The following is a 13,315-nucleotide window of genomic DNA, read 5'->3' as shown; positions in this document are numbered from 1 at the left end:
AAGTGTAATTCAGGCCTCCGGTGAACAAGGTATTGTGTTTCATTGGGTATGTTGCACCCTTCGATTAGAAAAGGCCTAAGTTCGATTCTCATTGTGACGGGAGGAATCTTGACATGTTTTTTTTTTTTTTTTTTTTTTTTTTTTTTTTTTTTTTTTTTTTTTCAATTGAAGGTGAGTTAGCTGACCTCATACAGAGGTAGCAGGGTTTTTTTCCCCTGAAAACTTGGGTTTTTCATTCCACATACAGATAAATCGGCCTTCAGAACGCATGCAATTTATCGACAAAAAGTACTAGTGGTGGCAGGTAGTAGATGGCGTTGGTGTGGTTGATGCAGTTCACTGTAGTTGGTGGACTGAGTGATGGAGACAGAGTTGTAGAGTAGGTGCCCTCCCTCGATGAGTGTTTGGACTCCTTGGAGGTATTGCATAATAATAATAATATTCACTAGAGTTGCCAACACTCAGTTTGTAGAAAAAGTCTAGCTGATATTACAAGATGTTATAGTTTATAGATCTTTTTTTGTTTAATTTATAATTTTATATTGTCTAAGGTTTGAAAGCAAATATCCAGCAATTTGTAGGATACCAAATTGAAAGTAATAGTGGAATCTTCTGATATGGTTATTTTAAGAATTATTTGAATAGGCTAGTTGGAAAGACAACTGATGAATTGCTCAGTTGAAAGTTGCCAGGTGCAAAGGTTTATATGATGCGTTTTCATTTTCTCTAGTGAATGCAAGAAAATTGGGTGAGGGAATGGAGTTTGGACACATTGCACTGCAAGAGTTTTGAAAGAGTATTTCAACTATATCGAGAATGATACTGATAAATATGGTTAAGGATGCGATTTGTGCCATTATATTTGATAGGATCTCAGTATTCACCTGGAATACTGTGTACAAATCACTTCTTTTGAATATCCAGAAAATAAGGAAATGCTGGAGAGTATTCAGCATTTCCTTATTTCAAGCAAGTGAGCCACAGCGGAGACTTACATGTTTGAGCTACTGCTCTGGATTAATGAAAAACAAGTGTTCCTTGAAAACCTTATAATTGTGTTGTGTGCATGAGAGTAGAAATGGATTCTTTGTATGAAGGGAAGTTGGTTGGTGGATGGATGGAATGAGTTGCTAGAATGGATTGTCAGTGAATGCCAACTGTTAGGTCGTTGTTTTCTCTATTTTATACCTTGTTCTACCTCTAAATAGCCTGCTTTCTAATCTACTGTTGCGCCTTTAAAATATTAATTCAGTACTATTTCCTTTTGGGATATTGGCAAAATTTATTTTTTTGCTGCGCCAGCCAATATCCTATAACAGAAGAGACTCTTGTTCAGGGAAACAATTCTAAATTCAAAAGGGATACACACAATAATTAATCTTATGCTAGTGCTGTGCAGATTCAGTTAGCAGTCTTGACCTGAATCTCACTTAAGCAATAATATCTAATTCTTTCCCGCCAAAAAGGTTCTATTTCATAAGTGGTGGTTTGAATTCGTAATCAGGCATAAGCTCATAAGGTACAAAACATGTTTATTGAAAAAGCACAAAATATTTACAGTTAAGAAAATTCAAATACTTAATAGAACAATACTCACTCTAAGTTAAGGTTCATACTATATCACAACAATAAAAATTGAGTAAGCTAAATCCTTCAATTATGAAAAGATAAGATTAAGTGTAAGCATAACACTACTAGGATATAATTCCTTTCACAGGTTATTCACAGAACACGCATTGAACACTGTCATTAATACTCTATCAATAACTATCTTAATTCTAAATTCTTAAGTCAGGCCTAGCCATTCTCAATCAAAATACTGCCTATCAACAATTCTTCTTTGTTCCATGTGGTCTTAACTAATTCAGTCAAATTCTCACTTAAAAGTTCTCTATTAGTGTCCTTAGTTTACAGTATACACACATTTCTTATTCTTCTAAGCGATTTTTAACATAGAATGAAATTCTTTACATTTTCCAGATCCTTTCTGATTTCATGCCGCCATCTCATGTAGATCTGGATTACCTTACTGTATAGTTATCGGCAGTCTTTGTACCTGTGATGCACCACACTTTTCTTTGAATCATTTCCGGACTGTGGAGTGCTGTCTATCGCTTTGCAGGAAATTTTCTCCATTCTCCTCGATGGGACTTTATTCGTAGGCTCGATTCTGCATAAGCCATCGTAACACAATCAGCTTCACTTGGAAATCCTCAAGCGTTCTCAAGAATAGCCCTCGTCATCTGACATCACTGTAGTCAACCCACCGCTCTCTCATGAACACCCCGACAAACCTCCTAAAACTGAAATCCAGGAACCGAAGAAGAAAAAGCCCTTGTAATATGGCGCATCATCTTTTGTGCGCCCTCTATTCGATGTGTTTTTTACCCATGAACCCCATCATTCATGCCCCTTGGGTGATCCTACCTTCTCCCTAATCTGTTAGGTTACCCTATTCCAGGTAATCGTTCTGACATCACTTTCCGCTTAGGTACAGCAGCCTCCATCGCTATGCTCGACTCGTACAGATTATGCACGATTATTCCGGATTACTACTTATTATCTTTCTGGAAATTTCATAATGTACTAGACAGCTAAATGGTATTTACAAATAACTTAACAATTCCCTTACACAATTCTCACTATTCTAACAGAAAATTCTCTGTTTCTCATTTCAGTTATACAGGAATAAATTTCAATATATGGCACATATGGACTACACATTATCACATAACATAAAGAAATTTTTCATAATTATTAGCTGATGTGCAGGTATCTCCTTAATTAGTAATATTTATCATGTTAAATCCTGAATAAAGAATTTACTTGTAAAATTCTCCATTCAGGATCTAACACAACATTGATGATTGTAAATGAGATATGTTAGGTTGTGTTGTTTGTGGAATGTTATTTTTCAAAAACCTCTTGTACATTAACATCCAGTAAAATATTCTGTTGTAGTGTTTCTTGTTACATGAAGCATAACATGCTATGTCATTAATTATAGTTGCAGTATCCTGTCTACTGGACAATGCGAGAGTGGACTGTTGGATTTCGGAAATTACTTGATCAACTGAACTTAAATAAGGTATGAAGACATGGTAATTTGTTTTAATGATAATAATGGACTGTTTTAAACCTTTTATGTGTATTTTTGCCATCTGTAGATATCATATGATTTATAAATTTCAAATCCATTTTTAATTCCAGTATTTGTAGGCTACGTAATTTGTCATTCATATATGTAAATTTATCAAGTACTCTCAACAAATCCAGAGTCATCGTTTAACACGTTCATTGTCAATCACGTGATATCGCGTGGTGCGAGTTCTCACCAGCCGGCTGATCACGCGTTATCCCTTCCACGCGATAATGCGATAAAAAAATTTGCCCACCACACGAAATTCCAATTTTCAGCTTGGCAGTGAACGTGTTAATGTCTGAATTCAGAAGAACTTTAACTAATTCAGAATGTTCTGATTGAGTCTTCGGTACTTTGTCAATATTAATTATTCCATGCTATATATTTATAGTAACTTTTTATTAATGAGATGAGCAAGCTAATCATTCCTCATGTGTATTAGAATATGAAGGATATTATTTATCCATCATTGTTATAACCAGATAGAAATGAAACTAAAAAGTTTCATAATTTACCAGTGAGCTTATGAGATTGATCTTCAGCATTGGAGTTGCCTTGGTTTGCACTACTTAAAAGCCATGGCCTCTACCCACAAGTCTATATATTGGCCTTTTATTAGAAATTTTTCATTGCATACATATCAGAGATGAGGCAGAAGCTTTTTTTCAGTACTGTAACAATCCCATGTCAGAAAGTTATATTCCATAAACAAACTCTTAACTTAAATTATTTCAGGAAATTACAACGTATACTACATATTAATTAAAAGAATTTTAATCAATACTTCCTATATTTCAGCAATGTTACATTGCCATCTTCATGGGAAATAAAACTATAATAAGTGCATGCAGACACTAACAACGAGCAAATGAGGCCGAAGAGAGTAACTAACGTTGTTCCTAGAGTCCTTAAGCTGCTACTTAGCAGGCTAAATTGGGTTGTCTTGGTTGTTGGGCTGATGTTCTCATGATGCAAGCTTCATAAATTTGGGTAAATCTCATGCTCCCAAATTTGTTGAGGTTTGGGAAGTTTTTTTAGAGCTGAGGCTGATTCCATGAACAATTTTTCGTATTTATATTTGCTGTGGTGTAGTAAAGTGGCTTTCTTCCATCGTATTCTGTGACAGGTATCCAGAGCATGGTCTGCAAGCCCAGAATATTGGTGAAACTGAATATCCTGATATTAGCTGTCCTGTCTGTTTGGCCATAGTAGGACAGTTTACAGCTGCAAGGGACCTGGTATACTCTAGGTAGGTCTAGGGCAGTGGTGGTGAACCTTTTTATGTGCCCATGCCAAAAATTTACAAATCGAGTTGCTAACGTGCTGGTGCATGCCAAACATTTATCAATTGAGTTACTGACGTGCGGGGCAGTCTTTAATAGGGGAAAAATTAATTCATTTATTTATAAATTTATAATATATATATATATATATATTTAAAATATTTAATAATTATTTATAATGTTCTCAATCTTTTATTTTATTTATAATATTTATTTATAGGGGTGCTTAAGGGTCAAAGCTGGGTAACTGAAAGGAGACCTCCACATAGGCTTTTAAAGGAATGCAGAGAACCGGCCCGGGCTTCTGACCTAATGTCCAATCCTCACCTTATCATGGTGCACCCTATTGGGTATCTACCTGGATACTGAACGAACAAAGATGGGCTGGCAATTTGGGATTTAGCTGACCAAATTGTATTCTTATTGGCTTAAACCAGAATACAAAATGACAAAATTTCATGCCAGCTGGGGCGTCGCCCAGTTAAACAAGACTCCCATTGTTTTTGCCAGGGGAACCAGGGCAAACAGCGAAAACTCAGCTACTGGAAAAAATCTGAAAACACACCCCAACTCAACATCACCAGAGTTAAAGATCGGTACTATCAACATAAGACTGAATGGCAAAGAAATGGAGCTACCCGATGAATTAGATAAGTACCAGATCGACATAATAGGAGTGACGGAAACAAAAAAAAGAACAAAAACTGGTGAGATCTTTCTGAGCAATAAATACAAAATGTTATATTCAGGCAATGACAATCAAGGAAAAGGAGTACCAGCCATAGTATTCAACACTAAATACGAGGGTAATCTTCTTGAATGGCAGGCAATCTCAAGTAGAGTGATGTGGGCAAATATGAGAATGGGAAACTGAATAATGAGACTTATTTGTGCCTATGGTCACGCAGAAGATTCTACTAAGATAGAAGTGGAGGAATTTTTTGAAGCTTTAGAGAAAGCAACTGACACAATGAAAAAGGAAAAGTTGGTCCTTCTTGGGGATCTAAATAGCAGAGTAGGAAATGATTCTCAGACATACAAAAATATTTTTGTATGTCTGACGATATAAATAAATATCATCATCAAATTCCTGCCATGTACCCTCAAGGGGTGTACAGGATATGATAGTACTACATGAAAAATTTACATCATTACTAACTTCCTATCTGCAATTTTCCTCCAAATCAATCTGTTACTTTTCAAGACTCCAACATTTTCAGATCTTATATTTCTATCGTCTAAGACACTTTGAACTGTATCAATCCACCTGTATCTTGGTCTTCCTCTGAGTCGTTTTCCTGCCAACCTGGCAGAGAACACTTGTTTTGCTAATCTTTCCTCACCCATTCTGTTTAAGTAACAATACCACCTGAGATTAGCTATGCTAACACATTCCTGGATGCTGACAATGTCAAGTTCTTTCCTAATATCCTTGTTTTTAATATGATGTTGCCATTGGTGCCATCTGTTCGTGCCTCTAATCTTTCTCATTACTCTCATATCTGAGGTCTGTAGTCTTTGGTCAAGTGTTTTACTTCTGACCCAGCTCTCAGATCCATAAGTTGAAACTAGTTTGAACACTGTCTTGTATACAGCTAATTTAGTGTTCCGACTAATTTCTCTCTTATTCCATATGAATTTATTCAATTGACTTCTTACCATACCAGCTTTGTTGATTCTGTTGTCTATTTCCATATTTAATTTAGCATCTTCAGTAAAAATCGTGCCTAAGTAAGCTGAAATGTTTTACATGTTCCACAGGTTTTTCATTCACAACGAACTTGACATGTTCAATGATTCTGCCTATTTTCATTGTCTTTGTCATTTTATTGCTGACCTTCATACCATATCTATTACAACAGTTATTCAATTTAGTCACGGAATCTTGCAGACTTGTAGAAGATTTATTTAGAAGTATAACATCGTCCGCATAAAGCAAAGAGCTGACATTAACATCAGACTAAGTGTTGCTTGATATTATGCCCCATTGACACCAGATAACTGTATTGAATAGCTTCTCTCTTGGCACCTTGTCATATGCCTTTTCCAGATCTACAAATCTTAAATACAGATCTTTGTTATAATCTGATTTCTCGACTATTTGTCGTGAAGTGAAGATCTGATCCTGACAGCCTCTTTTTGGCCTAAATCCAGCTTGTTCTTCACCAAGCTTTTCTTTCTCAACTGTTTCTCAAGTATACTTGCATAAATCTCACGAGGAACACTCAGTAGGGAAATACCTCTGTAATTCTCACATTCTGTTTTATTTCCCTTTTTATATATGGGTACTATGCGAGCTCTACTCCAATCATTGAGAATTCGTCCCTCTGTCCAGGACTTTTGAACTGTGCAGTGCAGCCACTGTAAGACTTTTATATCACCATACTTCAGCATTTCTGGTTGAATGTCATCTACTCCTGCCTTTCCACATTTCAAGCCTTTGCTGACTTTTTCTACTTCAAGTATTGATATGTATTCCTGACTGTATGCCTGTTGAGTGTTTTTTACCACTGTTCTGTCACCACTGCTTCATTTAGCAATTTTTCGAAGTAATTACTCCAAATTCAAGGATATCTTTTTCTCCCGTTTTCATCACCTTTATCATCTCTAACTCTCTTTACAGCACTCCTTCCTCCATTTATAAGCTTCAACAACCTCCAGAATATTTTGTCACCTTCTTGATATTTATTTTCTACGTTCTTGCCAAAGTCCTCCCATGACTTTTGTTTAGCTAGTTTTGCACAGTGTTTAACATTCTTACATTTGTCTCTGTATTCTCTAAAAGCACAAGCTGACTTATTTCATTTGATATAAGGAACATTTGATCTGCTTTCTTCTTTTTCTTCACTTCCTCTTTTACTTCCTGTGTACACCATGGAGTTCTGATTTTTCTATCCTTGCAGACAACCTCACCATGTGCCTCTCTGGCTGAATCAATCAGGGTTTTTTTCAAGGCTTGCCACTGAATCTCCAGAGTTTGGTTCCTGTTCTCAAACTCTTTCATTTTTTCTTCAATAATCATTGTGTATTATTTTTATTCGCTTTAAAACTTTCTTACACATTATTCTTTTCAATATGAAATTCAATTTTATCCTGCTCAAGACTAAATAGTGTTCACTTCCAATTTCAAATCCTTTGTACACTCTGGTGTCCTGCACCAGGGAGAAAACATCACTATCAACAATAACATAGTCAATGAGACATTTCTTATTCCTTGCCTCTTCTCTCCATGTGAATTTGTGCACATTTTTATGTTGGAACATGGTTTTGTAATAACCAGTCCATGTTCTGAGCAGAAATCCAACAGGTATTATTTGCCATCATTATTAGCTTTGCTATTTAGATTCCCTAACGAGGACCAACTTTTCCTTTTTCATTGTGTCAGTTGCTTTCTCTAAAGCCTCAAAAAATTCCTCCACTTCTACCTTAGTAGAACCTTCTGTGCGACTATAGGCAGAAATAAGTCTCATTGTCCAGTTCCCCATTCTCATATTTGCCCACATTCAATCTACTTGGGACTGCCTGCCATTCAAGAAGATTAGCCTCGTATTTAGTGTATAAATACGAGGAAATCTTATAAATCGTATAAATACTAACCATAGTATTTAGTGTTGAATACTATGGCTACTCCTTCTTTTCCTTGATTGTCATTGCCTGAATGTAACATTTTGTATTTATTGCTCAGTAAGATCTCACTAGTTTTTGTCTTTTTTATTTCAATCACCTCTGTTATGTCGACCTGGTACTTATCCAATCCCTCAGGCTGGTCCATTTCTTTGCCATTCATGCTTCTTATGTTGATAGTACGATCTTGAACTCTGGCGATGTTGAGTTGGGGCGTGCTTTAGGATTTGTTGCAGTAGCTGACTTTTTGGTTTTCATGCTGGTTCACTGCAAAAATAACGGGTGGCTTTGTTTAACTGGGCTACACTCCAGCCGTAATGAAATTTTGTCATGTTGTACCATCCTTTTGTATTTTGGTTTAAGCCAATAAGAGTACAATTTGGTCGGCTAAATTCCAAATTGCCAGCCCATCCTTGTTCGTTCAGTATCCAGATAGATACCCAACAAGGTGCATCACGAGAAGGTGAAGATTGGACATTAGGTCAGAAGCCCTGGTCAGTTCTCTGCATTCCTTTAAAGGCTATGTATAGTCATAATTTGGCATCATCTAATGTTATAAAAAAACTAACATGTTAAGATGCTTGTTTGAAGTCCAAACAAAATACAGTATAAGCCAGTTAATAAACACCTTTTTTATAATTTAATTTAGTTTGGTGCTGCTATACCGTTTAAAAATAAGTTATGAACAATGTTCAGCACCTAAGTTTGTCTGTTATGTCAGCCATGTGATCCACCTTTGATTTGCCATTACACAATAATTGCATTTTTTAAGTAACTGTATTAAAAGCTTTTCATTATGCAAAATGTTCAGGTATATAATTACACTAAATCTAACATGTGAATTGTGAAAATATTGTATTTATGCCAATAATGTATCACAATTGAGTTCATATTTAAAGATTAAAGAGGGTATCGATCTTATTCAATTCTTTTTTTTTTTAATTTTTTTTTTATAATGGTATCTCTGAATTTTTATAAGAAGAATAGTGATGATTTCAAGCTATACAAAATAAATTGCTTTCAGAATTCTTGATTCCAAATTAACCTCCAAAAGTCAGGTAGGAAATTTATAACAGAGAGAAAGGTACACTAGTGACCAAAATTGTGGAAAGTATTTTTGAAGTTTGATGGCTTATAACACCACTTTTTTTAGTGTAATACTATAAAATTATATATCAATGGAAAGATAATTTAATCAAGAATGTAATGCAACAAAATTTGTTCAATTATCTGTATTTTATGAAACGTTATAGCCAAATAACCAGAAAAAAGAAGCACAACTTGCTTAGGTTGATATGAAGTAGCTTTCCTTATTTGAATGTAGCCAATGAGCATGAGTGTTTAGAGAGCCATCTTGTTTTGGCAATGAGCCAATAAGGTCACAGTAGGATTCAGTTATTGATGTCATGTATTGGAGCTGAGAGGAGGACATTTGTCAGTGTGTTATGTGATTGCTATCAAATTGGTTGGTTTTTTTTTTTTGTGTTCTTTCATTTAGTGAGCTTGTAAAATGTAATAAAATTAAAGAAATGGTGCAAAGAGTTGACTTTCACCCAGAAAGTGATGTAAAATAGTACTATTAAGTGAACAGTGCTACAGTTATGGAGAAATTAGAAGAAAAATTGGTGGAAACTTAACCAAAGGTGGCATTTCTAAATTTTTGAAGAGATATAAAGAGACTCAGTCACTACAAAACCAGACTGGTAAAGGCAGGAAAACGTGCACAACAGCAAGTGATGATAGAAGAATTGAGAGACTGTGCCTACCTGAGAGAAGAAAATCATCTGGGTGTATACAAGATGAAATGGCGCAATACAATGTGAAGTTGAGTGCAAGGACTGTTCAGCGCAGAATGCAGGAATTTGGTCTAAATGCTAGAATTCCACGAAAAAGCCATTTTTATCTCTCAAACAAAGGTTGAAAAGGTTAAACTGGGCTAAAACCCATGTTAACTGGACAGCAGAACAATGTGACAGTGTTATTTGGAGTGATGAGACCAAAATCTCCCTGTTTAGTAGTGATGGCATAAAATACCTAAGGAGAAGAATCGGAGAAGATTTGCATCCCAGTTGCATTACACCTACTGTGAAACACCCACTTAGTGTTATGATCTGGGGTTGTATGACATCAAAAAGTGTGGGCAGAATTTGCGTGATTAATGGGCAATATAATGCCCAAAAATACATAAATGAAATATTTGAGCCCAAACTGATGCCTTTGCACGTGATCTTTTTTAAGATAATAAAGCATTTATATTTCAACTGGATTCAGCTCCATGTCATGTTCCTGCTGTGTGCAAAAAGTGGTTTCAAGATAATCATATTCCACTGCTGGAATGGCCTGGGAATAGCCCAGACCTTAACCCAATCGAAAATCTATGGAGCCGACTAAAGAAACATATTAGTCAGAAGCAACCCACAATAAAACCTAATTAATAGAAGCAATAATTCATTCTTGGTTTCACATTATAACAGCTGCAGAACTATAAAAACTTGGTTCACTCCATGAGAAGGCGTTGTAAGATCGTAATTAATGCTAAAGGTTACCCAACTGAGTATTAACTCACATTGTGAGAATATTTGTATATCTCATTTTTTCTGTGTTTCATGTTTCTTCTTTATAACTGCTATTCTAATAAAAAAATCCGTCATAAAAGTTATTGCATTACATTCTTGATTAAATTATCTTTCCATTGATATATAATTTTATGGTATTACTCCATAAAAAAGTGGTGTTATGAGCCATCAAACCTCAGAAATACACTTTTTCCAAAAGGTTTCCAGAATTTTGGCGCTAGTGTAAATAGTGCCACATGTTGCCTGTAGATTGGAATTAATTCACCTTTCAAAAAAAAAAAAAAAAAAAAGTTGAACTAACTTTTTGTGGTGGTGGTGGAAATAGAAATAGTTTATAAAAGAATTAACTTATTACTACTATCCCCTGGTTGCAAATAGAACTAATAAATAAGTTGACAGTAAATTATGTGATGTTTTAAAGTGAAAAAAATTTATAAACTATGCAAAGAAAATGGATACACTTGGGTCTCTTTGCAGTAGATACGTTCCACAGAAAACCTCATATAAAAAATCGCACAAAAAAAGGCCTAGCTTACGTTGAAAAATTAGGGATACATTCCATAATTTTCTAAAATCGCATAAAAAAAGTTTATGAAAATTCAGGGGAATAAGAATGCCTAAGTTTGTTTTAAAGCTTTATTCATTTAATTTTATTGAAAAGTAACAATTTTTTTATTTATTTTTTATTTTTTTATTGTTTACATTTTGTCATCAGAATTATCATCACAATTAGACAATATTCGGCAACGTTTGCAAACTGGTGCAAAATCACTTTGATCACCAGAAGAGATAGTCAGCGCATCAGATCTGTATGGTAAAGTCAGTGGTTCTTCACAAACAGAATTAGCTTCACCCTCGTTCTGTGCTGATTTTTTTCTTCTGACAATGTAATCAGTGATTAAACTTTGCAATGATGATTTCACTAATTTTTTATACAGCTCACAATATCCAGACATACAGTTCTTCAGCTCACGTAGGAATTTTAAGGCTCGTTCAGAATTTATGTCATTAACAAGAAAATGATTTTCCAATTTCTTGCACATTTCAAGACCTTCTTGAATTATATTTGCAGTTAGTGGGGACAGGTTTTTCTTCCCCTTCACTATCGTTTTCTGGATCTTCGATATCTATAAAGTTAATTGATATCCAATAATATCATCGTCACTTAAGGCATTATCCACAAGCAATTCATCTACATTGTTCTGGTCATTTCCTTCAGTAGCAGAAATGGCTTGTGAAAAAGTTCTCCATAGATAATAAACTTTAAACATTGCAGAACTCCCTGATCCATCACTTGGATCAATGAGGTAGTGTTTGGAGGGAGAAACATCACCTTGGACTTGGTGAAGATCATTGCTATAAGGAGCATTATCTAGAATTAATAAAATTTTTAATTTTATTAATTTAGCTTTTTATTTCACTCACATAACAGTTGATTATGGCATCCTCAAACAATGTTTGAGTCATCCAGGACTTCTTATTGCTCTCCTAATGTTTTTGAAGATTCATGGATTCTCACTGTGCCATATCACAAATGGTTTCAGTTTATATCTAGCCACATTACCCGTAACAGAATTGTAATACGGGCATTAAGAACTTTGAAACTAGGTATAGATTTTAGCTTTTTGTGGATGAATGTCTGCTTGGGCATTTTTTTTTTTTTTTGAAACAAGGACGTCTCATCCATATTAAATATTTGCTGTGGCAAATAATTTTCCTCCATAATAATTTTATCCAATTTTTCCACAAACTCCTTGGCTGCCTTCTTAGCACTTGCAGATTCCCATACATTTTCACATGCAGTGCAAAACGCTGCTTGAATCTCATGAACCAACCAGAAGAAGCATTGAATTCATAGTCATAATCGGGTTCTGCTTTTTCCTTCAACATGTTGAAGAGACTTAGTGCCTTAACGGTTATGGTCACAGTGCTAAGGAGTATGCGCTTTTGGTTCAGGTCCTCTATAAATGATGCAAGCAGCTTTTCCATATCACCGATAGGACCTTGTCATTGCTTTGTTACTATCGTCGATTTAATGGAAGCAAATCCTTTCACAGCCTCTACGATTTTACCCTTATTTTTCAAAATGGTTGTCACTTTAGAATGAGACCATCCGAAGTCATGTGCGATCACATTGACAGGCTTACCATCTTCATGTTGCTTTATAACTTACAACTTCGTTTCAAGATCAATTGCTCGCCTCTTTTTCTGTGATTCTTCACTAGGTTTTTTGATTGGGCATGTAGGAGCCATGTTGCAGAAAACATTGAAATATTTAATGATAAATACACAAATAACCCATTTCTCAAATACAAAATCAACAGAGGAACTGTTGAAGCCACATGACGACTGCCGAAGGAGGTTGCTGCTGAAAGTGCTGTTGCCACTGTGCAAGGTTTACCTTATGCTCCCTTGCATCTTGATCGAAAGTATAGTCGAAAATGTTATTTATTCCCTTATTTCCGGAATCATGGACATAAGTCGAGGGATGACTGTATACAATTAAAAAGTTAGGAAAGATTAGCTGATTTCTAAAGTACTATCTCCCACAAAGGGGATAGATGTAAACCATCGGATCTATTTAAGATGCCTGTGATACTTAGGTGAAAATTATGCTAATAAATAATATTTTAAGAGTTAATTCTGTTATTATAATTTTAATTCATATGTCTACTCACGGTAGCATGGTA

At 35.1% G+C, this 13,315-nt stretch overlaps 1 protein-coding gene across 2 annotated transcripts in view; it reads left to right on the top strand.

Annotated features, from left to right (window-relative positions):
• LOC150099887 (maspardin-like) overlaps positions 1-13,315 on the top strand; it is a 174,028-nt gene that overhangs the window by 76,261 nt on the left and 84,452 nt on the right. For both annotated transcript variants that reach the window (XM_090402446.1, XM_090402445.1), the window contains exon 4: positions 3,008-3,088. In XM_090402446.1, coding sequence (XP_090258572.1) covers positions 3,008-3,088 — 81 coding nt within the window. The remainder of the gene's footprint in view (positions 1-3,007; positions 3,089-13,315) is intronic.

This window comes from Typopeltis vanoorti, chromosome 13 (genome assembly GCF_054136105.1).
Source record: "Typopeltis vanoorti isolate ZY-2024b chromosome 13, IOZ_Tvanoo_1.0, whole genome shotgun sequence".
NCBI classification, from domain to species: domain Eukaryota; kingdom Metazoa; phylum Arthropoda; class Arachnida; order Uropygi; family Thelyphonidae; genus Typopeltis; species Typopeltis vanoorti.
This window is presented reverse-complemented; position numbering and strand designations above follow the sequence as displayed.